Source organism: Nicotiana tabacum, chromosome 17 (assembly GCF_000715075.1).
Source record: "Nicotiana tabacum cultivar K326 chromosome 17, ASM71507v2, whole genome shotgun sequence".
Lineage (NCBI taxonomy): Eukaryota > Viridiplantae > Streptophyta > Magnoliopsida > Solanales > Solanaceae > Nicotiana > Nicotiana tabacum.
In genome coordinates this window covers 51,356,777-51,380,718 of record NC_134096.1, presented here as the reverse complement: position 1 = coordinate 51,380,718, position 23,942 = coordinate 51,356,777, and the positions used below count along the sequence as shown (strand labels likewise).

Genomic DNA, 23,942 nt, shown 5'->3' with positions numbered 1-23,942 from the left:
GAGAAACAGGGGTGTGTCTAAACATAATATAGAGATTTACAAACATTATATAGAAATTTACAAGTAACTGTGAGAACAACTCCAGTGTATGATTCTGAAAAGATTATTATTTTCTGCTACATTTTCATCCTTAAAAACAACTTGAAATAAAACAAAGAGAAACTCCTTTGGTTGTGTATAGACAAGAAAAAAGTTAGCTCTGGCTTTCTGGATGATGGTCTCTGAGCTTCTCAGCTTCAATCTTTCTCAAAGCAGTAGAACTCAATTTGTCTCCACTTGATTCTTCAGAGACCAGATCTACAACTTCTATCTGCAGAACATTTTCAACATACAATTTCATAGTTGACAAAACAAAATGAATGATAGAAAAGCCGAATAGAGTTTCCCAAAGGAATCTGTTCTTAGGAGGCACGAGTCAGACCTTCAGCTGTGAGAGGCCTCTTTCAGCCCTCTTCCTGTTAACAGACAGTCCACCAGGCAATGTCTCCTTGCTATCACAAAAGAAATTTAATTAGCCAATCCTAAACTACCATTAAAGTATTATTTTTTTGTTGTTGAGAATTTACAACTTACTGGCACCATCAAATATGCTTTACTAAATTTGGGATTTTAATAAATGAATACTGCTAGAACAATGTTCTTAAGATTTGCTGCGAGGAAGCTCAAAAGTGATATGTAAATGCATAATCTATAGAAAGAACTGGGCAATGAGATGCCTACATAACAAATCTGCCAATACCCCAAAGTAGCCTCCTGCTTTAAGAGGATGGATGTCTACCAAACCTTAACAGGAAAAAAGAAAGAGATCTAAATATATAGAAGCAGAAGTAACGATTTTCTCTATGCACCTGACAACAATGGCCTCCAAGTTCTTATCAATGATTGACGGACCATAGGGATCCACAATTGGTTCTGCTTCCACCACCAGCTCTGGTTTTATAGACTGGAGACACAGTTTGCACCAAGGAACATGTCATTGTCATCACAATATAAGTAGGAAAAGCCTTCTGCACGATCGATGATGTGATATGGGTTTGATGGAGCATTAATTTGCTTCCAAATCAAACTCTATTATGCTACTGACAGTGCAAGAATCAGCTATCGCATACTTGGTTTTTTCTAAGCCAAAGTCAAAGCCTTTTAGAAAGAAGAAGCATCTGTTGCTCTAGGAGAGATTTACATCAAACACAACAGATTGGACATATCCACTCAAACCCACCAGCTCAGCAGGACCGATACAGAAGGCTCTTTCCATGTCATTAAAGCTGAAATTATACATGCAAAACCAGTTAATAGAAAGATGAACAATGAACCAAATTTTGAGCTTCAAGTACCTTGATGTAATCTTGAACATTCTGCATTCTTAGCTTAATAGGCTCTATTAGATCAGCATACTGCCAAAAGGAAGATAAATATGTAAGCACTGCATAAAGAGCTAAGCTGGAAGGAAGATAATAAAAATTAACAACCAGAGCAAAACATTGAACCTTAACAGTGCTAGAGTAAGAGGACAAAAATCATCTGAAAACATGAGAAATACTTCAAACTCGAGACTGTCCTTATCAGAAAATTCAAGGTGTAATCAAGCTCTAGATGTTGAACATATTGGCTCATCAAATTTTCCATAGAGATGATTATGAACTAGTCTCTATGGATCATAAAAGCCCTAGAAATTTATTGATGCCACTTGCAAGGAAGCAGTTTAAACTGTTCAAATAATATTTTCACAAGTCATGCAGTTTAAACTGTTCAGATAATAAAGAAAGGAAAGTTTGGCCAAAAAGGCGCTGGAAACCTAGTCATGCAACTAGAACTTTGGGTTGAAAAATACAAACTTGACCATTCTGATTTGGGGCAAAATGTGGGAGTATATAGAGATTTTTTTATAAAAATGTATCCTCTAAAAGGCTCCTGCAACTTCTCAGCAATACCATTTAACAACATTGAATATGGTATCAAGGGATAACTTGGCACCACGGCCAATAGCATCTTCTGGCATTTACTTCAAAAGTACCATGAGTTGATAAGTAGCTCTGTACTCGTTTCTCCACAACAAGGAAACAATTGAAGGACGACCAACTTCTCAAAAGAAAATAAATCACTGTGGCATTGATAAAGAACAAATCATAGTAGCTCATTACAGCATTTAGTATTATTATCAATTATCTCATCAGGAACTTTATCGTGAATGCATTCACATTGTCCTCCTTGTATACACTCAAAATCTGTATAAGTCATGTTGGCAAGTTGAAGATTTAGAGAAATGAAGAAATTTCAACGTATTCTAGATTTCCAGATATCCAAGTAATTTATACTCAAATCTCTTACACCATGCTCTATATCATTCGATCTTCTGAAATGTCAAGGAACCAAATAAAGAAGACCAATCTCCAATTTTCTTCAGGAGATTCTAGGCTATACATATCACCTTTGTGAGGAGGAGGAAAAAAAAAAAAAAGGGGGGGGGGGGGGGGGCAACTAGTAGATAAAATCCCATTTTTGTTCTCTTTTGCATATCAGCCCACCTTTTGCTTCTCAAAAACCCAAGTAACCTCCAAGGCACCCTATAGTTGAATTTGTACCTTAAGAAAAGTTTTAATAGCAATTTTTAAAGCTTCCACGTGTCACCGATTAAAGTCTTTATTAGGTCAATTGCCAAGAAAATTATAAAAGTAAAATTAAATTAGTTAATAAGAAATCCTTATCACATACTCCCTCTGTCCCAGTTTTAAATGACACTTCTAAATCTTGCAAAAAAGTAAGTCTTTGAACTCTCATACTTTGAACCCTGTCATTCATCTTAGATGGATGTAGCAAAATTTTGACGAGTTGTAACCAATAAGGAAAAAAAAAAGATATCTCGAATCCATTAGCGGACTAGTAACGAATTGAGCTATAGACTAAGTTTTATTATGTGTAGTTTGACCCTCCTTAGTTTTACTATTACAATTTAGTCTTAGTTTATAACCTATTTTCATTTTCACCCCTGATAGGCTTGCTTTATATTTTGTAAGCATGGGATTGTAAAGGCATGTTGTATGAAAAATCTGAATTTTTATCTTTAACTTTCTTTTCTCTTTCTCTTAATTTCTCTTTCACGTTTCAATGGCGAATCCACCGTGGGATTCGCTACAATTGGTATCAGAGCCGACAATTCTCGGCCCCAATTCCTCGTCAATGTTTAACCAGGGTTATTATCAACCACCGCAAGTCTTGGCTACTGCACCCATGACTGATTTCCATTTATAGGCAGGGTTACTATCAACCACCGCAAGTCTTGGCTACTGCACCCATGACTGATTTCCATTTATCAGAGAAATCGGGGTTCAGGTGTTCAATAAAATTTCTCAACAGATAAGCAAGGGGATGATAGTATTGGGAATGAGTTGCTGGAGGTCGAAGAAGATTTTAATAGTGGACGTGTCTCTATTGCCCTTGCCGCTGTCCATGAATGGGAGAGGATTTATGCACTAATTTGCAGTGACTATGAGGCTCATTTGGTCCACATCGAGGGTGAAGGCGAGGTACAAAAATATGAGGTCGAGGAAAATTTAGAAAATGATGTGGATCAGGTGTTTGAGGAATTTCCCCAGCAGGAGGTAACTGGATTTTTGGGAGAACTTCAGTCCACGAAAGAAATGGAAAAAGAGAGCAGGAAGAAAATAGGTTCTCTACGCTTAGATAACATGCAAAAGCCTAGCCATGAATCTGAGTTTAACACTAAGTTGACAGAAAATCCGATCAGTAACATTCTTGGTTCTGCTCAATTTACTTCCTCTATAGTGTCACTTGGTTACAATTGGGATGGAATTGCAGTGTTTGAAGTTCCAGGTGATCTCAAATCTTACAATGGTCTTATGGAGGCCAAGCATTTTATTCTTGGGAATAAAATGTCAGGGGATGATTATCAATATCTCAATCCTTCATTCTTGGATACTGGAAAACATGAAGAACCAGCTGATTGGGATAAGGATTCGCCAATGGAAGTTGAAAATATAAAGGGAATTGCAAAAAATAAAGCATGTAAGATTTTCGATGGTGGTCCCGAAAAGAATTGGAAGACTCGTATATATGATTCTTGTTCTTCTCATGAGGATAAGGAAGATTCAAAGCGCAATGGAGGAATGGTTGTTGATCAATCCACGCGAGAGGAGTTGAACGAAATTGAATGGCTCAAGGTAATTACTCACAGGAACTTCAGCAACAATCTGACAAGTTGGTTCGAGACAATTAAGCTGGTTCCTGAGAAGTTAGTTTATGAGATTTGTGATAGTTGGGTAAGTCGAAAAGAAGTTGTAGCTAAGGGTTCAAGTCTAGGAGAAATCTTTGAAGAAGTGTCCAGTGATAATCGATACATTTGGTGGCTCCAACATGATTTCGACGTGTTTAAATGTAATTTGTTAGACACAGGGCAAGAAACAATAATACTGGTGAATGTGGACAGCAATTACTTGACACAGTGCAAGACACGAAGTTACTGGTGAACGTTTGGAGGGATGAGGGAGACATCCTTTATCTGTTGTTTGAAGCAAAGTATTCAATCAGAATGAATGCTGAAGTTGGAGTTGTAAGAAATATTGACAATGAAGCAATCTTGAAGCAGTCGGATACCCTAGTTGAATACTGGAATCCTTCATATCCTGATGTCTTCAACTTTAATGCCAAAATCTGTTTGGTGCATAAAGGTCTTCGAATTGACGGGATGAAGTTTGTCAGCATTGCGTGGGAACTTGTTATGAGATCACATGTTTTCATTATAAATGAACTTGTTTATCGACTTGACAATATTTCTGCAGTACTGGTGGTTACTTCCATTAGGCAATAAATCCTCTGGAGCAGTTTAACTTTAATGCCCCTGCTCGTGAATTGATGCTTAATGCAGGGGTTTTAAGAATTGAAACATGATCATCATTTGATTGAAATCAGAGAGACATATTGTGGTATTCAACCTCACACAGTTCACTGTGGTTTCATGTTTTACCTTCTTGGTAAAGCTAGTGGTTTAGAAGAAGCTCTCAAGCTCTTTAAGGCTACGACAGTTTACTTGACTACTTTTGAGGTGTCATGTGCTGCTGGAGAAGATGATCACAGAGAGATAGTAGCTGAAGATTTTCCCAGAAGGTTGGATGAGGAAAGAGTTTTCACATTTGATCCTGGAAAAGGCTATGGACTTTCGAGTGAGAATGCTATTGTTAGCCAGTTTTTAAGGCGGAACACAAGATATGAGAGCCATGAATTTTCTTATGGTAGCAACTTAATAGTTGAAGATGTTGCTACAGTAAATATGCAACCAGGTGCTTATTGGAATATTTTCAATGAGGAAGGAACTACTATGGAAGTACTACCCATTCACTCCATAGAAGATGTATTCAAAAGACCTCTGTGGAATTCTTGTGTGAAGGCATGGGAGGCATGAGTGTGTGAGCTACGCAGTGGACAGTACTGCATTATTTAGGGGTTTAAAGAAGCTTTTCATTGACAAAGGAGTGCTTATACTAGATGCACCTTATGTTATTGCAATTACTCCAAATCGTGCAACACCAGAAGCAATCAAATGCATTTTAAAGCTATTGGCGGGATCTGAATCATGCCAAGAACTTACATCTTCAGAGGGGGACCATTCTGAGATTGAAGTTAAGTGCAATTCTGGATCAATTATGCGGGTGCAAATGGAAAGCTTGGTTAAAGAAGTGTATCCACATTGTGATTACCCGAAGAAGGGTATATTCCTTACTAAAGGGATGGTGAAAAACGAGCAGCAATCAACTGGTTCTGTTTCTTTTCTCAGTCATTATGTATTAGTTCAAGAAAGAAAATTTTATTGGTTTGTTCAGAAATGTTCGAGATGGATCTGTGTTGTCCTATTTGCAAATGGGGACAGTAATTCAATCAAAGCTTTTGAACTAGTTAAAGTTGGAGAACCGTAGTGGAGTTTGCTGTTCTACTGGTTTGTTCATTGGTTGTGAAAGCACAATTGTCTTGGTAGTTGCTGATTATATTCATCCCAAAAGTGGGAGGCAGATAGCTTCACTGGAAGGAGCTTATAGTGCTGCTATTCAAGATGGTCGACTTTGCAAAGAAGTTACTGGAGTAGGTGCAAGACTACCTGCTCTTAGCTCCTTATTAGTGGTCTTTTGTGCAAAAGTAAACCAAGGTGTTGTTACTTTCTTGACTGATAGATTCGAACAAAAACTTGAGGAAACAATTTTGATTTTTGCCCCGGGAGATGGCACATTAATTGTTGGGTCTGCTATGGGATCAAGAATGTTGCCTAGGAGGTGTCTGCAATTCCATGCAATGCCAAATGGCTGCAGTACCTTTCACTTCTTTTGTAGGTTGTCCGGCAGTTACTTTTCCAACCTTGAGGACAAGGTTGTTATAAGGGGGATGAAATGTAATGAATGGAGCTATAGACTAAGTTTTATTATTTTGTAGTTTGACCCTCCTTAGTTTTATTATTACAGTTTAGTTTTAGTTTATTTGACAAGAGTGGGTTGCTCTAGTGGTGATCGCCCCCACTTCCAACCAAGAGGTTGTGAGTTTGAGTTACCCCAAAAGCAAGGCGGGAAGTTCTTGCAGGGACCCAAGAGTAAGGCGGGAAGTTCTTGTAGGGAGGGATGTCGAGGGTCTATCGGAAATAGCCTCTCCACCCCAAGAAAGGGGTAAGGTCTGCGTACACACTAGCCTCCCCAAACCCCATTGTGAGATTATACTGGGTTGTTGTTGTTGTAGTTTAGTTTTAGTTTATAACCCCAGACCCCATTGTGAGATTATACTGGGTTGTTGTTGTTGTAGTTTAGTTTTAGTTTATAACCCCAGACCCCATTGTGAGATTATACTGGGTTGTTGTTGTAGTTTAGTTTTAGTTTATAACCTATTTTCATTTTCACCCCTGATACGCTTGCTTTATATTCTGTAAGCATAGGATTGTAAAGGCATGTTGAATGAAAAATCTGAATTTTTATCCTTTAACTTTCTTTTCTCTTTCTCTTAATTTCTCTTTGACGTTTCAATGGCGAATCCCACGTGGGATCCGAAGAAAAAAAATCAAAATTTCAAGGAAAGTGAGGCTCCTGATTCTGTAATAAGTAGAGGAATCAAGAAACAAACTGTCAACAGAGCATTAAGCATGAGAATCACCTGTTTGTTAGTCAACATCGGACCATCACAAACACCAATGACAATGCGATCCTTTGCCAATTCAGCTGCCGACTACAAAAGAAAGGGAAAAAACCCATCGCTTAAAGAGCTTTTCGTTTATTATTTGGAAGAAGAAGGGTAAAGGGTAACGGGAAAAACCTTAAGAAAAAGGCGGTGACCATCGTGTAAACGATCGAAAGTACCTCCAAGAACAACGGCTGTGTAGGAATTCGGTGGGGATAAGGTGGACTTTTGGTTTGCTTCCTCCCGTATAGCCATCTGCTTCTTACTTTCTTCGAGCTTAGGGACAGACTGACAATTAGATGTTGGGTATTTAAGGATCCAATTTTGTCTTGGACAGGATTCATTTCAGCAAAGGGAAAAGGGCCATATTTTGGAAATAGTCTATAATTCTTCTCCGTTATACATTGTGAACAAAAATACCCCTACCAAACTCTAACGATAGTCCACAGTGGCATCCAACACATCAATTAAAATAAGAACGTGGAGTCCATGTCACTATTGTTTTAATACTATCTTTTAAAATAAATAACTAAATCCACTTAAATTTACAAAACACCATTGCTGAAAATACAAAATCCTAGCATAGAAAATTCCGGAAACCAAAATAATACAAAGCCTCCAAATTTATTCCTTTAACAAATCTTTCTGCAGAAACATTTTTTTTAAGATAAATCACAATGATGGAAAAAAATTGCAGGAAGAGTGGGATCTTTACCGTTAAGAAAGAGAACCCAAAAGCCGCTTCAAAGAATCTTCGCTACGCATCAAAGATTTACAAGTGAAATTTTGGACTTAACTCCCTCTATTATAGTAGTAATTTTCCGTATGAGGTTTTAGAGACGGCTGTTGTAAATTACAATATGGACTAACCGAAAAATATAAAGAAACAACAACAACAATCCAGTATAATATTACTAGTGGGGTCTGGGGAGGGTAGTGTGTATGCAGACCTTACCCTACCATGGGGTAGAGATGATGTTTCCAATAGACCCTCAGCATCCTTCCCTCCAAGAACTCCCCACCTTTTCGTTTACGGTTTTGGTATTTCGGTTTTCGGTTAAACCGAAAATCGAAATTTTAGGTATTAGTTGAGAAAAATAGGTTTGAGCATATGGATTCTTTTGAGAGTTCAAAACTTATTACCCATTTGAAGCCCACCCAATTTACCCAAACCTAAGACTTAGTCTTATTGATACGTTCCCAAACTTAAATAAAAAATTAGATTTAGGGTTCCTTTAGTCCTCTCACCTCTGTGCTACTGTTGCCTTCTTCCTCAGCTCGACTGTGACGCCTTCTTCCTCAGTTCGTTGCTCATTCTTCTTCCTCAGGTTTGTGCGACTTCTTCTGAGTTATGAGTTCCTTTTCAGTTTTCTTCCTCTGTTCCTCACCTCATTCGATTTTGGTGGAAATTTTTTGCATTGATTATTCTGCTAAGTTAAAGTCAGTATGTAACTTTCTTCTATTGATCCGAGTCCAGCTGTGTTAAACTGTTTTGGACTATTTTTTCAGCTGCCACTGCTGAACTGTGTGGTATTTTGCTACTTTGGTAGCTGCTGTGTTCTGTTTGGACTTGAAAGGTTAGCTTGTTTGTGAAATCCAGTGATTCGCATATTGCTAGGTTGTTTGGACTTGAAAGGTTAATTGTTATATTGTGAAATCCTGCTAGTCAGGGGCGGACCTACGCTGTGGGTTGAGGGGTCACGGGACCCCGTTAGTCTCGGCAAAAATACTATATATATATATATGTTATATATATTTGTCCATATATATGTGACCCAATAAATATTTGAGTTGTACCCCCAAACAGAGAAAGGCCGATGAAGAATTGGTTGTGTTGGGCAATTAAATTTGCTCCTTGGCTGGATGACGAGGGTTCGAAACCCTACTTCAGCCTTTTCTTCTTTTTGTTTTAGTTCTTGAAATATAACAGTTTTTATACTTAATAGTTAATACTCTGCAAATTGCTTTATTTTTAACTTTTATCTTCTTTTTGAATTCAGCTATAGTTTAGTACTAATATACATAATAGTCAACTTAATTAGTTTTATTCTCTTTCAAATCTCTGCCTTAAAATTAAAAGTCTCAAATTACAACATATCGCTCCACAAATAGAAAAGTTAGAATTCTTCTACAACTGCCTTCTTTAACAATCACTTTGACTCTGACTCGGCAATGACAACTGAGAGTTTGAAACCCTTGTTCAGTTATTTGACTATTAACATACCCATAATCTTGATTTCTTTACTAAATTTTGATAATTTAAAGTTTGGATACCCTTTTGATCATTGGCCTCTTTTTCATTTATTAAAATACTAATCATACTTAATCAAACACCTTCCCTTCCCATAGCATTCATTTTGCGAAGAAATCTCTCTTTGTTCAGTGCTTTCTTTTTCTTTAGAACTTCTTTTTGTTTATATTTGAATGGTAAGTCATCATAATATTAAGTTTTCAAAGAGTTGCACGCCGAATTTTATCGCTAGTGATTAGCATGCTGTGGTACACCCGTCTTGCTCTAATCCTGGGTCCGCCTCTGCTGCTAGTGGATATTGCCAGAAGTTAATTGTTATTTTTTAAATTATTATTTTGTTCATGTTGCTAGTGGACTTGAAAGGTTAATAGTTATTTTGTTCATGTTTGGATGCTACAACGTTATGCCCACTGCCCAGTGGCTCAAGATGCAAAAACACTGGAAGATTATATCAACGTTATGCCCACTGCCCAATTTTTATATTATGCAAAAATCGTTGAAAGTTTATGACCACTGCCAGTTTTTATATTATGCAAAAACCACTGGAAGTTTATGACCACTGGAAGTAAATCCAAGATATAAAAATCTTAAACAGTTAATAACCGAAAAATTAAATCGGAAATAACCGAACCGAACTTTGAAAAAAACGCACCGAACCGTAAATACTTTGGTTTGATTTGGTTATTAATATTACAAAACCGAAAACTGATAAGCCTAATCGTACTTTCATAATAATCGACCGAACCGACCGACGCCCACCCCAAGAAGAAATGGTGGCGGTGACCACAACTTCTTTTTGGCCGAAACTACTACTTTTTGAAATGTGAAACTTTTAGAATAAAAAAATATGCTTTTGAACTAATTTTTGAGAAGTAGTAAATGATACTTCTTTTCAAACGCACTTTTTTGAAAAGTGTTTTTTGACCAAAAAAAAAAAATACTTAGAAGTCATTTTTAAAAGTTTAATCAAATACTAATTGTGACTCAAAAGTATTTTTAAGTTAATTAACCAAACACACATTGTTTTTTACCAAAGATACTTTTTTGAGAAGCACTTTTAAGAAAAAAACTTTTCATAATAAACTGATTTTAAAAACTTGACCAAACATGCTATTAGTTCCTATACTAGGGCTGCCTAAAGGGGGAGTACCTGGAACCAGTTCGGTCAGTACCGGTACCAATACTGCTCTGTCCAGTACGTGGCGGGGTAGGGATAAGGGGTTGGGGCTAAGGGGAAGGGGAGTGGAAGGAATGCAAACGTTTTTGGCCGTTGCCAACGACTATTTTTAAAAAAATTAATTGTTGTCTAGCAATCAAAAAATGGCTACTTTTAAAAAAGAAAAATTTAAGGGCACTGGTTTAGTATCCGGTACCGGTTCGGTACCTTAAGGATACCAACCGGACCATTTTTATTGGTGCTTTGACCGGTTCCCTCCCACTTACCTTCCCTTTAGCCCTAATCCATTGCTCCTACCCCCAATCGGATCGGGACGGAGCAGTACTAGGATCGATACAGACCTGACCGATTCCGAGTACTCCCCCTTAGACAACCCTACCTCATGCTATCATTTTAGGCACATTGGCACATTTTTCAAAGTTTTATACTCACTTTTACTCCTTCCCTCCCAAATTAATTATCGTATTATCCTTCTCCAGAGTCAAATTATGTGAACTTTGATATTTTAAAATATAGTTTTCATCATATTGACAAGAGAGTAGTACTTTTTTGTATTGAATATTTAAATTTTAATTGTAAAATATTGAGTTAATTTAATTTAACTTAACTTCGAATATTAGTCAAATTAATTCATAATAAGAGAAACATGACAACTAATTTGGACGAAGCGAGTATTAGAAAGAATACCAACAAAGAAGTTGGATATAAATTCAACTAAGATGGGAAATTACATCAATTGTAATAATTAAAGATGCCTAACGTTCCTTAATAAATAATGTACGAAAAGAATTGTCATGATATGTTCTCTACGCTATGAAAATTTAGGCTATTGAAAATACTTCATACGATCTCAAATATTGAGTTATTGTTTTTTAGCGAACTGAATTTTGTTTCATATATTTGACATTTAGAAATATCAAAAAGTTGTTTTACTTTTTTTTAATATTTAAATGTACCCTTACTATGGAGTGTTAATTAAATGGAATGTGTAGGGAGAGATAAAGAGCAATTTAAATAAACTTTTATAATTAAGACGGCTAATAATATCTTCTTTAAGTACGTGCAAAAAGCTTATAACACACATTTTCATTTAGGACGCTAATTACCAAACAGAACCAAACCGAGAACTAAGTTCAACCGAACAAAAGCAGGGTTGAGATCCTGTCCATTAAAATCCCTTCCAATAAAGTTCAATAGAGCATCCACGTGTACTAGTTAAGCTTAGGTCTCATTTATCACGTCAATGCCTCTTTGAAGGTGGGCAATCACTTCTAGCACTCTTCTCATATAAAATATACTCATGGTACTATATACTTATCTTATATGGACATTCCATTCATTCAACATGATATATGTGCTATCTGTTTAATATTAAGGCCATTACTCACTTATCATGCCATATGGCAACATTACTTGGAATAAATAAAAGAGCGTTTAAACTTACCTTGAACCTCAACGCACGAGTTATAAGACAATCTAATAGTCAAGTTCAATCGCACGATCTGGAGTGTTGAAGAAGGGTAATATTCCTAAAATATCCATTTAGCCTCCAACTTATAGATGTGGTCGACAATACACCGATAAGAAGGACTCTACTAGACACGGCTCCAAGACATCCTAAGACACTTTAAAACCTTAGGCTCTGATACCAAGTTTGTCACGCACCAAAATCGAGGAGCACGACCGGCGCTCAGCCAAGTAAACCCGATCGAGCAAGCCTGTTAGATTCTTTCTACCCAATTCGCCCATGATCCATTGCGCCTTTAAGTCTCAAAATACATATTTATTATAGTTCAAATGGAACAAGTGATCAAACACAACATAACTGGTTTAACATTCCCAACCCCCATATACAACCCCATAGTGTCTACGGAGCCTCTAAAGATAAAAATGAGAGTGAAGATGGTGCCGGCAATAAGGCCCCGACTATACCTCAAAACGTGATCACAATATAAACAAAAGGTACAATACATGACCCCCTTCATAAACAAAAGGTACAAACGGGGCTCACCGAGTCTGATAGGAAGATGATGATGTACTACTAACTGCGATCAACACTTTCTGCTATGTAACCACCTTCATTCATTTAAAGATGCAGCGCCCCCGGCAAAAGGGACGTTAGTACCGTCGAATGACGTTAGTACCATCGAATAGTACTAGTATGTAAAGCTAAAATAACATCTCAATAGAATGGACAATAATACAAAGGGAAAAACAGTCATGACTTCAATAAGAGCTTCAAAACAATACTAAAACATCAAGTAAGGATCACATAAGTTCTCAAGTCAATTTCCATCTTATTAGGTTGGGTAATATTTAGTGTCATATGCCACAATCCACAATGCCACAATATTCTTACACGGAGTCTGATCTCGACCCGATCGACTAGGTCATCTCATTTGAGACATCAACCATATCCACAAATTTTAATTATCATTTCCAATACAGTTACCATCGTGTTCTTGCACGGAGTCCGATCTCGGCCCGATCGGCGAGGCCATCTCATTTGAGACATCAACCATATCCACAATTTCAATTATCATTTCCAGCATAGTTACCACCATGTGTGCGGCATGACGTCCGACCACGACCCGATTGGCTAGGCCATCTCACTTGAGACATCAACCATAACCACAATTTCAATTATCTCACATCATAATTCTTTTATATTCTTTTGATTCATTGACACTAGTGATCATGATTACAAAATTATTCTTGGCACTTGGCCGTATTTCATAATTCCATTCCCCTTTTTCACATTCCAATATCATTATCATAATCATTATCAACAACAATAAGACTTCCCGTTCAAGACATTAAATTCACATTACACAACAATTTGGGAATCTTAGGCACATAGAGGCTTTTCATACAATTTAGTATAACAACCTTTATTTCGATCTTGACATGAAGTCTTAACATTTCTAACACTTTTTTCACATTTTGAACATATCCTCAAATAGAAAGATGACATGATGAAGCATTTAGAATAAATATTGAACATATATCCTTCGACACAACCACATTAGGAATAGCCAATTCAATAATGATCAAGGTCTTACTTCAATTACATAAACACCGTGGGATTTGATTCTAAGAAGAAGGGGGTTTATCCATACATACCTCAATTGAGCTTCCTTAATCTCTAAAATATTTCGGAATTCTTAGCAACTTCGATCTAATTTTAGAAATATAACAAATTGAACCAAAATTAGGAAGATAATCATGGTTCTAGCTCATTTGAGCATTTTATCAAACACTAGGTGTGCATAAGGTTTCAAGGTCCTTTTATGAAGAATTCCATCATCCCACAACCCATTCTTTGCCATTCTTAGCTCAACAATCTTCTTACACCCTTTGATAATACATGCATGCAAGATGAACAACTCCCATGCCCAAATATTATCTTACTAATTACCCAATTATAGATAAAATTCGAAATTAAGGGTTAGGGTGTAGAACCTTACTTCTAGGGTGAAGACTTAGTGAATCTTCCTTATTAATATTCAATGATTTGAGAAAGAATTGATGGATAATTGATTGAAGATCACTCCCCCACTCTAAGAACTCTCTCTCACTCTAAATGTATCAGATTTTCCAAAAAGAATGGTCCACAATGCTTATATAACGAGATTGGGTCAGGTTATAAAAATAGGAGAATGGATACTCCAAATTTCCGGATCGGGCTACAAACCAGGCTAGGCACGCTCTGTAGCGAGCTATAGACCAGGCTAGTCATGCTCTGTAACGAGCTATAGACCAGGTGAGGCATGCTCTGTAGCGAGCTATAGACCAAGCTAGGCAAGGGATATATAGCACGGTCTAGCGCGCTACAGACCTGGCTAGGCGAGGGATATAGCACAGTCTAGCACGCTATAAGTTGGGCGACGCGAGAGTGAAAAATTTCAACTCTCCAACACACTGTTCAATCCAAAAACTCTGAAAATATAATACATTAGCCTACTTTGGCACCACGAAACCTTAAATTACTTAGCGAAATTTTTCGGGTTCCTTACAAACCCCCTAACCTTTCACACGAATACCCACTTCTCCACAATCCTGTGACCAACTCTCAATCTAACACAATAGAGAAACTAGATCAATCTACCAAACCTTCATATATTGCAGATTCTCTAAGCAGTTCCCCTGTCCCAATAAGTAATATGGAACCATCTCACACTTATTTTCACTTTAAATCCACCAACTCTACATCAATTACTACCAACAGGAGATCAACTAAGTGTACTTGTGTTGGCGTCCATGTCACAACCACCAACACTAGTAGTGACTCAAAAATGAGAGATAAACATAGGAGTACAACTCACCGAACTCCTCACTTGCTGAGTTCAAGGCATTCAAATATTCAGGGGGAACCAAGGAAAAAAGCATGTTTCCATCATGCAAATGAAACCATGTCGGGGCTTATTCCTTGTGAGCCCTGTGAACCTAAACAATCCATTAGCCCCAATGAATAGCCACACTAACTTTGTCATATGGAACTGTAGAGGTTCCAATAATTCTGATTTTAGAAGAAATTTTGGATTTATGTTACACTATCAAAAGCCTTGCCTAGTTGCTTTCCTAGAGACAAAGATGGAGAATCACCAAACCCTTAGAGATGATTTCCTTTTCACGGATATGATCGAAGTGCCAGCAAATGGTCGCTCAGGTGGTATTGTGCTCCTTTGGTCTAGTAGACTTATCACCATTGATAGAATCGCCGTTACTAGCCAAGAAATTTAAACAATGGTTAAGGTATATTCCTCAACTCAACCATAGCTCTTTTCTGTGATTTATGCTAGTAACCTATTTAATTATCGCAAAATTCTGTGGAATAATCTTATAGCTCTTCGTGAAACTTATAATAGTTCTTGGCTTATTTGTGGTGATTTCAACGAGGTGCTCACTGCCAATGATAAATGGGGTGGTAGACAGGTTAATAATAATAGAGAAGATATTTTTTGGTCATGTATAAACAACTGTAACTTATTTGATCTAGGTTTTTAGGGGAGCAAGTACACTTGGTCTAATAAACGAACTTGGAATGATTTGATTCTTGAAAGACTTGACAGCTGCTTCATTAATGATGATTGGCTTAATATTTTTAACTTATTCTGATCACAACCCTTTACCATTATATCTCTGTGGTAATAATATTACTAGTATTATCAAGCCCTTCAGATTTGAAACCATGTGGCGCTCGCATCCCGATCTTGTTAATATTATTAATGACTCCTGGAATAGTAATCTTTATCTCCTATAAGCTACCTCACTTTTTCAATATAACATTACCTGGTGGAACATGAATGTTTTTGGAAATATTTTTACTTTAAAAAAAAACTATATTAGCTAGACTTATTGGTATACAAAATTCTGCCAAGTATGCCACTAGCTCATTCTTCCATAGTATTGAAATCTCTCTAATAAAAGACTTTAATGATATCCTTAGGTTAGAAGAAGAGTTCTGGAAGTTGAAATCTCGTATAAACTGGATTGCTGATGGAGATCCAAATACTAAAATTTTCCACATCTCGACCAGTAATCGAAGAAGAAGAAACCGTATTATCTCTTTTATAAATGATACTGGAACTTGATTTATGACCAAGCCAATATAGAAGCCCGTATTTTCAACTACTTCAAAGCCTTGTATTCCACTATTCATCTTGACGCCGCTAATCACTACAATCATTAACCTTTTCTCATTCTCACAGATTCAGACAAAATACATTTAGGAAAAGACCTCCGTGACCATGAAATCTTAGAGGCTTTAACATCTTTTAAGCTCTTCAAAGCACCCGTACCAGATGGTTTACACCTTTTTTTCTATAAGAAATACTGGAAGAGCGGCCGACTGTGCGATCATTGTTCAAGAAGTTGTGAACCACTACCAAAAGATGAAAGGTTCAAAAGCTAACATGATTCTTAAGTCGACCTTGAAAAATCTTTTGATCGATTGGAATGGTCTTTCATACATCGCACACTCACTTTTTTCAATTCTCTCTGAATCTTATTAAACTTATTATGCCTTGTATTACTTCCTCCACTATGTTTATCCTTATCAATGGAAGTAAAACTGAGTTTGTCCCCCTAGTAGAGGCATCATACAAGGAGACCCCATGTCTCCCTACATCTTTATACTTTGCTTAGAAATGCTCTCTAGAAATATCTGTCATGAGGTGGATCTAGGTAATTGGAACCCTATCAAAATTAGTAGAACTGGTTGTGCGTTGTCTGGTCAAAAAATAAACTTTGATAAATCAAAAGTCCTTTTCTCTGCAAATTGTGATCCCACTATCAGGGAAATTCTGTCTCATGCCCTCCAAGTTAAGCAAAGTTCCACTTTCGGTAGATACTTAGGTTTTTCTATTTTCCACCAAAAACCAAAGTCAAGAGACTTCCAATTTATCATTGATAATATGAATAAGAAGCTTACAGATTGGAAGACTAGATTCCTTAATATGGCAGGTCGCACTACCATTGCTACCTCTACTCTTAATAGTATTCCAAATCATATTATGAAATACCACAAACTCCCCAAAAATATCAATAGACTCATTGATCGAACTCAGCGTAATTTCATATGGGGATCTACTGCTAAAAAATCCAAGCTTTATCTTGTTAATTGGCACACCTTGATTGATACCAAGAATAATGGTAGACTAGGTATAGTTAGTGTTGAAAACAAAAATTTAACTCTTCACACGAACCTTGCCTGGTGACTTTTTAAAAAACCCCATTCCCTTTGGGCCCGAGTCCTCATTAATAAATATTGCTCTCATAGAAACTTTCAGTCCCAAACTTATCCCCGTCAACGTAGAACTGATTCAATTATCTGGAGCAACATTCTTAAGGGATGGTACTTTTGTAACCAAGGTATCCGTTGGATCATTGGAGATGGTAAAAGCATTAATTTTTGGCATACCCAATGGTTACCCAATACTCCCACTCTTAGAGATACTATAGAGGGTCCTTTAACTGCTACTGAACATGCTCTAAATATTGCATACCTTAATGAAAATGGATCTTGGAACCTCAAAAATATCTCTTTTGACCTACCCTCCCACTTACTTAACACTATTAATAGTGTTCAACTACCATTATTCCCTGAACATGAAGATAGGCCAATTTGGAAACTAACAAACACCGGCTGTTTCAGCTAAAACACTGCTCAGACGCTTATCAAATCTAGCCACCCAAATACTCTTAACTTCTATTGGATTTGGAAGCTCAAGACACCAAATAAAATAAAATTCTTCATTTGGTTATGTTATCATAATCGTTTACAAACTCGAGTCTACTTAAACTCAATATGCATTAGCATTGATAGACAATGTTTCACCTGCAGATCTTGTGAAGAAATCCTTGATCATATTTTTATAGACTGTGTGGTTGTTAAATCCTTTTGGAAAAGACTTGGTATCACTAGTATTCACACTCTTGGCAATCACCAACATTGGTTGGACAATATTGCAAACCCCCTTCTTATATTACCAAATGCAATCTACACATGGAAAGAATTATTTCTCTTTTGTCTTTGGCATATTTGGATCACTAGAAATAACAACCTCTACAATAACCTCACAACCTCTACTTCTTTTGATTTGGTACATATGCGAGCTACAAAGTATGTTGCTATAGCAAGAAATAACAGCAGCACCAAACCACCTCTAGCTCTCCACGTCAAATGGCATCCTCCTAAACAAAATCAATTCAAACTCAATATTTATGGAGAATTTAAAGATGGAGCATGAGGTAGTGGCAAAGTTTTTCGAAATAGCAAAGGGGATTGGGTGCTAGGCTACTACATGCAGATTTCTCAATCTGATCATACATATAGCGAGCTCGTATCACTTCTACATGGTCTAAAATTAGGTTATGCTCATGGCCTTCATCCTCTGGAGGTCGATACATACTCAACAGAGATTATTAACATGTTCACAACTAAATCCCGACAATATACATCTATCTTATATGATTGCAGGAAACTAAGGCAACAATTAGGAGATCCGGAATTAAAATACTATTTTCGAGAGCAAAACAAAGTGGCTGACTTGCTAGCTAAGAAAGGACTGAAAATTGAAAAAATTGGTGGTCCTACTGTTTTAGTACTACCACCATCTACTATTTTGCCTAGTCTTATATTGGATATTTCAGGAGCTACATATCGTAGATCTATCTCTAGTGATGTTTCTAATGTTTTGGCTAACCTTGGCAACTTTGATGCTCAGAGGAGCATGTCTAGTTGTACGAACAATATTTAAATTTATATATTAGCTTATTTTTTTCCAAAAATAAAAAAGAGAGTTGTAAGACTATTTCATTACTCAGGGGCGGCTCGACGTAATATGGGGCCTAAGGTGAAAATAAAAAATACGGTCTTAATTTTTTTTTTTTTACTCTTATAATTTATCGAAATCTAAAGACACTATAATCAGTTTCAATTATTGTCAATGTCTAACCAATTTGTTTAATCTCTCTTGTGTTATTATGTTGAACTTTACTGATTTAGTTTTGAAAAACTTTTTCAACCGAGGTAAGTGATATAGAAATTGTTAACGGTAATTGAATTAACACTTTTTACCTGATTGAGTTTCTAGTTAGAGTATTCTTCTACTTATACAATTTCTCTTAGCACTTTTAATTCTAAATATAAGTTGAAACAAATAATATTATAGTTACTACTATATTTCAAGAGTCATTCAGTGTTAAGGATAAATTTTAATAGTTCCTTATCAAAGTAGCTTGAAAAATATTTACAAAGGCACTCAAAGAATTAAGAAAATATTTCTAAACTAACATTGTAAGAAGATCAATTTAAGTTGGGATGAATTAAAGACAAAAAACAACAAGTAACTATAATTTAAGATGTATATAACTTTTAGCTATAACTATTTTAACCAAATGATTTAAAAATTCTATCAATCATGCATAATTATTAAATATCATATATATTATTTATAGATTTTGGGGCCGTCCATTGCCTTAGTGGACTTAGGCTCCCGCCGATCGTGTCATTACTCCATCATTAATAGATATATATCTACTTTCTATCTATATTGTATAAAATGGAATTCCTACTTATTAGAAGAGGGAACACAGGCACCTCTCCGTCAACGTGTGTGTTCCCTTGAATTTTCTATTTTTTCTGGGGTAATTTTGTAATTTATTAATTTACAGCTCAATTGGTGACTCTTTCTTGACCAACGCGTGGACTCTCAATTCCCCAAACCTAAAAACTCCATTCAACACTTGTTAGAAGCATCCACTTCCAAATTATTCCACATGAAGGAAAGAGGGCAGCATCAATTGCCCCAAAATCCAGCAGACCTCACCTAATAATTCAACGAAACATCTACTACAAAGAGCAGGTTTATTCCAATCACTCCAGCATTTCATTTTATTTGTGCTTTCTGTTCTACTTTTTCTTCTTATGCAAAAATATTAGGTCTTTGGGGTTTTGGCTTGATTATCAATCTTTTCTTCAGTTTAGTCTTAAGATTCGTTTCAGAAAGGTGAAAACAAACTGAGGTTGGGTTCTGATTTGTTCTCTGTTATTAATTTGTTTATTTTGAATTTCTTACGTGACTTCTAAGTTCTCTTCATTTTTTCCCTTCTATTTTACTTTCTTTAAAAGATTGGTCATTAAAAGACTGAACCCCAACGGGGTATTACATTTTTATTATTTATACCAGTAGAATGAACAATAAATTTGTTACTTAGGGTCTGCTGACTCCTTTTTTGGTTTGAATGTTATAAATACAGTTATCTTGTGGTAATAAGCTTGTGAAAAAATATATTCCGGTCAAAGAAACAAACCAAATTTGCATATGCTTGTTAATCTATCTCTCTCCTTCAGAGTTAGATTATAAACTTCATGTATACCAGGAGATGAAGACAAGTAGTACTTGGAACAAAATAAAGAGGTAAAAATTGCTACTCCTTATATATAGCTATTTTGTATATGAATTATTTCCAGTAATGTTAGATTGAATGGTTTAGTTACATGAAAATCTTAGTTTTGTCGTGCTGCTTCTTGAATTTATCCTCAAAAGAGAAAAAAACGGAAGTTAATTGGTCAGCACAACTGAAGTCTAAGTAGTATTCTCTATTTGTTAAAGCATCTGTTATTTTTATTTTACTATCTTAAAAATATACGCTCTAGCAACACCAATAACTATATAGATTCAAAATTGATGCAGAAAGGGGAAGTTCTCTACCTGAGAATATCAAGTGTAATTTTGTATATTTAAGGTTATGATTTTTATGCCAATTGGATGTACCTGTTGTATCCTGATATGTATCTGTTTACCTTATTGTTCAACCTACATGGGCTACTGTTTGTTGAATTTACAATAGAAATATAGTAAGTGATGATTTTGTTAATGTTTGAAAGTGAAGTTTTTTTAGCGACAATGCTCGGTGAACATGTTGATGAGATTTGAATTGTTGGGAGTATCTGTCATAACTATGTGTCAGCATAAATTTCAGCAGTTTCTATCCCTAAATTTCTTTACGACGAGGCATTTGAAATTACCTTTTGTGGGTTCCAATCATAATTTCCTTAAAATGTTGATTATATATACTATACTATTCAGTAGTTGTTACTGATATACATGTAGGGAAAACCATAATTTTATAAAACTTTGTTTCTATGAACTTCTTCGTGGTGGGCCTACAGAACAAGTAATGAATGATGCATAGTATTGATAAGTCGAGTCAAGCATAATGTAGTGATGGCATAAAGTGGCTAATTTTCACCCCAATTTTTGGCCTTAAAAACTTTCAATCATGACCAAGTCAAATACCTGCCCTGCCAGAACTTTCTTTTGCACAACTTTTGTTCCCGTTCAAAGTATTCTTCGTCTATTCTTTCTCCTAATTCTTCCGTGGGGTTATGAATGGATTCTCTCAAAATTTATCTATTTTTCCCGTAGGGATTTCATAGAGAGAATATGTAAAGTATACTTTGTTTGCAAAGTTAACCCATCGAGGGTTTTCGTCGATATCCGGTATGATCAGATTAATCTTTTAATATCTTTAGTTATAGATGCAATTTTGGACTTTGGTTCGACTCCTACTCTGGGTTTCTATATATATAGTTAGGACTAACAGGTAAACATTCCTGATTTGGGAATTTTCCTGAAATATTAAAATGTACTGCACAATAAATTAAATATAAAGCCGTCAGAATATTTAAAATATTTTTCTGATTATTTAGTCTTCCATTGTGGCAATTTGCAACAGATTGCTCTTCGAATTTTTGGTTTACATGATTAGAGGAGTAAACCCAGATGGTCCCTTATGATATTTTCTCTACACAGGCAAACTTACATGTCTGCACAACTGAGTATCACTTCATTTTTCTAATTTTCTTCGAGAGTTAATTGTTGCATTTCATCGAAAGTCCTGTATCAGTATTAATTAAAATGATTTTCTTTAGAAATTAATTTAGCTAATCCTTATTCGTCAGCAAAATATTTATCCTTGAATGAACCACAAATAGAACTACAGTACAAATTAGAAGAAATAATGACTATCACCAGCCCTACAATATTGCTAATTGATAAATGATCATTAAAGGAACAAAAAAAATGATTCAAAAAGATCTTTATGTCTAAGGAAGGACATTGTTCTGGATATGTAAATTTATAATAGTGTAAACCTACATGTTTACATCTTGTCCACGTTTCTATGTTTTTATTTTTTGATAAATTTATTTGGAAATATAATGGCCACACTATTTTGATTTCACAGGTTCTTCAAAGTGCTGGCCTGGGAAGCAGAAACAATGCTTAAACTAGAATACATGACTTTGACTAAAATAGGTGATTCTGCACTTCTTTAGTCTATTGTCATATGCTTATTCATCATGCTAAATAATTATGCTTTATATTTCATGTTATTGTGTTAATATGTCTCTACTTTAGTAATAAATTTATATGCCTACAAATAACAGAAAGATGGACAACGCCTAAATTGAGCAGATCAAGAACGTTCATATCTTGGTGGAAAAATAGTGATAAATGCCTTAGACAACATATATCACATGGAGAGAAATGGTACATAATTCATTTTCTATAAGACTCTTAAACATCATAAGATTTGATGCTACAGAAAAACATTCATTAACTTCTAGCACTAGCAAATATTTTTATCTCAGCTATCATGGTTCCTTATACACCTACTGGTGCAACACCAAGTGCAGCTCCTGTACAGAATACTTCATTTGCACTAATCACATGTAAGACTATAATGCAAGTCAAACAAATTCAGACACAAATTATAATTCAATGTATTGACTATACCCAATACATTATCCCTTCTCTTTTGTTAAAATGTATGGAAGTAAGACAATAATTTAGGTTAATAGACGGTAAAGTATGTTACAATCAAGAATTTAAAGAGAATTTAAAAAAAAATATTTATTTTAATAAATTGTAATGCACGGATGTGTTAATTTCTACTTTTTCTATTCTGATAATTTGTATTACGCACATGTGCTAAAACATTTTTTACTTTTGTATTTTCCAGACCAACTTATTGTCTCGGTCTCAAGGCAAATACGCTCTGCTTCCTAAGAGCACGACAAGTCAACAACTATTAGGGACCTAATATAGTTGATAGAATTGCAGCAACAAGAAGAAAGTTAATCAATTGTATAGATTTTGAATCAAACCGAATAGATTTTGTTCAATTTTACTTTAGTCTTTAAACAATTTTTTTTTAATGTTAAATCAAAAATGTATAAGCTCCTTGGGCCCGGGCACCGCCCGGGCTACCGCCAACTAGTACTATCTTATAAAGGGGAATAACACACAGGAGGTCAACATGCCTGCTTGGCATAACTGAGGGTATTTTAGTAATTTCTGAAAAGCTGAGCAACATGATTGGCCGAAAAGTAATTATGCTGCAGCTGTTACATAACATTTTTAGTGACTTGACAAAACTACCCTAGCGTATCTCATCATCCATCAGCATACCACATTTTGAAGTTTTCTTTTTGCCTCTGTTTTCATTCTTTGTTGCATAGTTGCTTGTATGTATTTTGGTAAATTTGGCAATTATATAGTAGTGAAAAGCAACAAATGTGGTGTAAGTTTGAAGTTTCGTTTTCTGTGAAATCATCAACGCATTACATTTTCTCTCTCTTTCTCCCAATCTGTTTTTCACTTGTGACTCTATTTTAATGATATGATTGTATAATCTGTTATACTATAAGTATTACTCATAGTTTATAAATTATTTCAATTTTCAAGTACCCTGGATAAGATGAGTTGCTCTGATGGTAAGCATCCTCCACTTCCAACCAAGAAGTTGTGAGTTCGAGTCACCCCAAGAACAAGGTGGGGA

The 23,942-nt window shown here is 35.7% G+C and overlaps 2 protein-coding genes across 15 annotated transcripts; one reads left to right on the top strand and one right to left on the bottom strand.

Moving 5' to 3' along the window:
- Positions 1–14: 14 nt before the first annotated feature.
- Positions 15–7,537, bottom strand: LOC107808996 (phosphopantetheine adenylyltransferase-like). The gene is made up of 6 exons (XM_075234297.1): positions 7,300–7,537; positions 7,141–7,212; positions 1,335–1,394; positions 849–943; positions 422–491; positions 15–310 (listed from the first exon to the last, which is right to left on the bottom strand). The coding sequence occupies exons 1-6, from the start codon at positions 7,417–7,419 to the stop codon at positions 194–196; spliced, it is 534 nt and encodes a 177-aa protein (XP_075090398.1). The 5' UTR covers positions 7,420–7,537; the 3' UTR covers positions 15–193.
- A 12,235-nt stretch (positions 7,538–19,772) lies between these two features.
- Positions 19,773–23,465, top strand: LOC142171546 (uncharacterized). 14 transcript variants are annotated; one of them, XM_075234294.1, is made up of 6 exons: positions 19,773–19,960; positions 20,478–20,515; positions 21,527–21,601; positions 22,347–22,417; positions 22,549–22,651; positions 22,753–23,117. In XM_075234294.1, exons 2-6 carry the CDS (start codon positions 20,481–20,483, stop codon positions 22,835–22,837), a joined length of 369 nt encoding a protein of 122 aa, XP_075090395.1. In that variant the 5' UTR covers positions 19,773–19,960; positions 20,478–20,480; the 3' UTR covers positions 22,838–23,117. The 14 variants fall into 14 exon arrangements, 4 of the variants coding, with proteins under 4 accessions (XP_075090395.1, XP_075090394.1, XP_075090393.1 ...); XM_075234293.1 differs by having other exon boundaries at positions 20,449–20,515; XM_075234292.1 differs by having other exon boundaries at positions 19,780–20,120; positions 20,355–20,515.
- Positions 23,466–23,942: the final 477 nt, after the last annotated feature.

Excerpts from the sequence above, each read along its gene's own strand:
- LOC107808996 (XM_075234297.1), bottom strand. The coding sequence starts at position 7,419 with ATGGCTATACGGGAGGAAGCAAACCAAAAGTCCACCTTATCCCCACCG. Across the intron at positions 492-848 it reads TTGGAGGCCATTGTTGTCAG|CAAGGAGACATTGCCTGGTG; the intron begins GTGCATAGAGAA and ends CTTTTGTGATAG. Across the intron at positions 311-421 it reads GAGGCCTCTCACAGCTGAAG|ATAGAAGTTGTAGATCTGGT; the intron begins GTCTGACTCGTG and ends AATGTTCTGCAG.
- LOC142171546 (XM_075234294.1), top strand. The coding sequence starts at position 20,481 with ATGAAGACAAGTAGTACTTGGAACAAAATAAAGAG. Across the intron at positions 21,602-22,346 it reads AGGGTTTTCGTCGATATCCG|GTTCTTCAAAGTGCTGGCCT; the intron begins GTATGATCAGAT and ends TTGATTTCACAG. Across the intron at positions 22,652-22,752 it reads ATATCACATGGAGAGAAATG|CTATCATGGTTCCTTATACA; the intron begins GTACATAATTCA and ends TTTTTATCTCAG.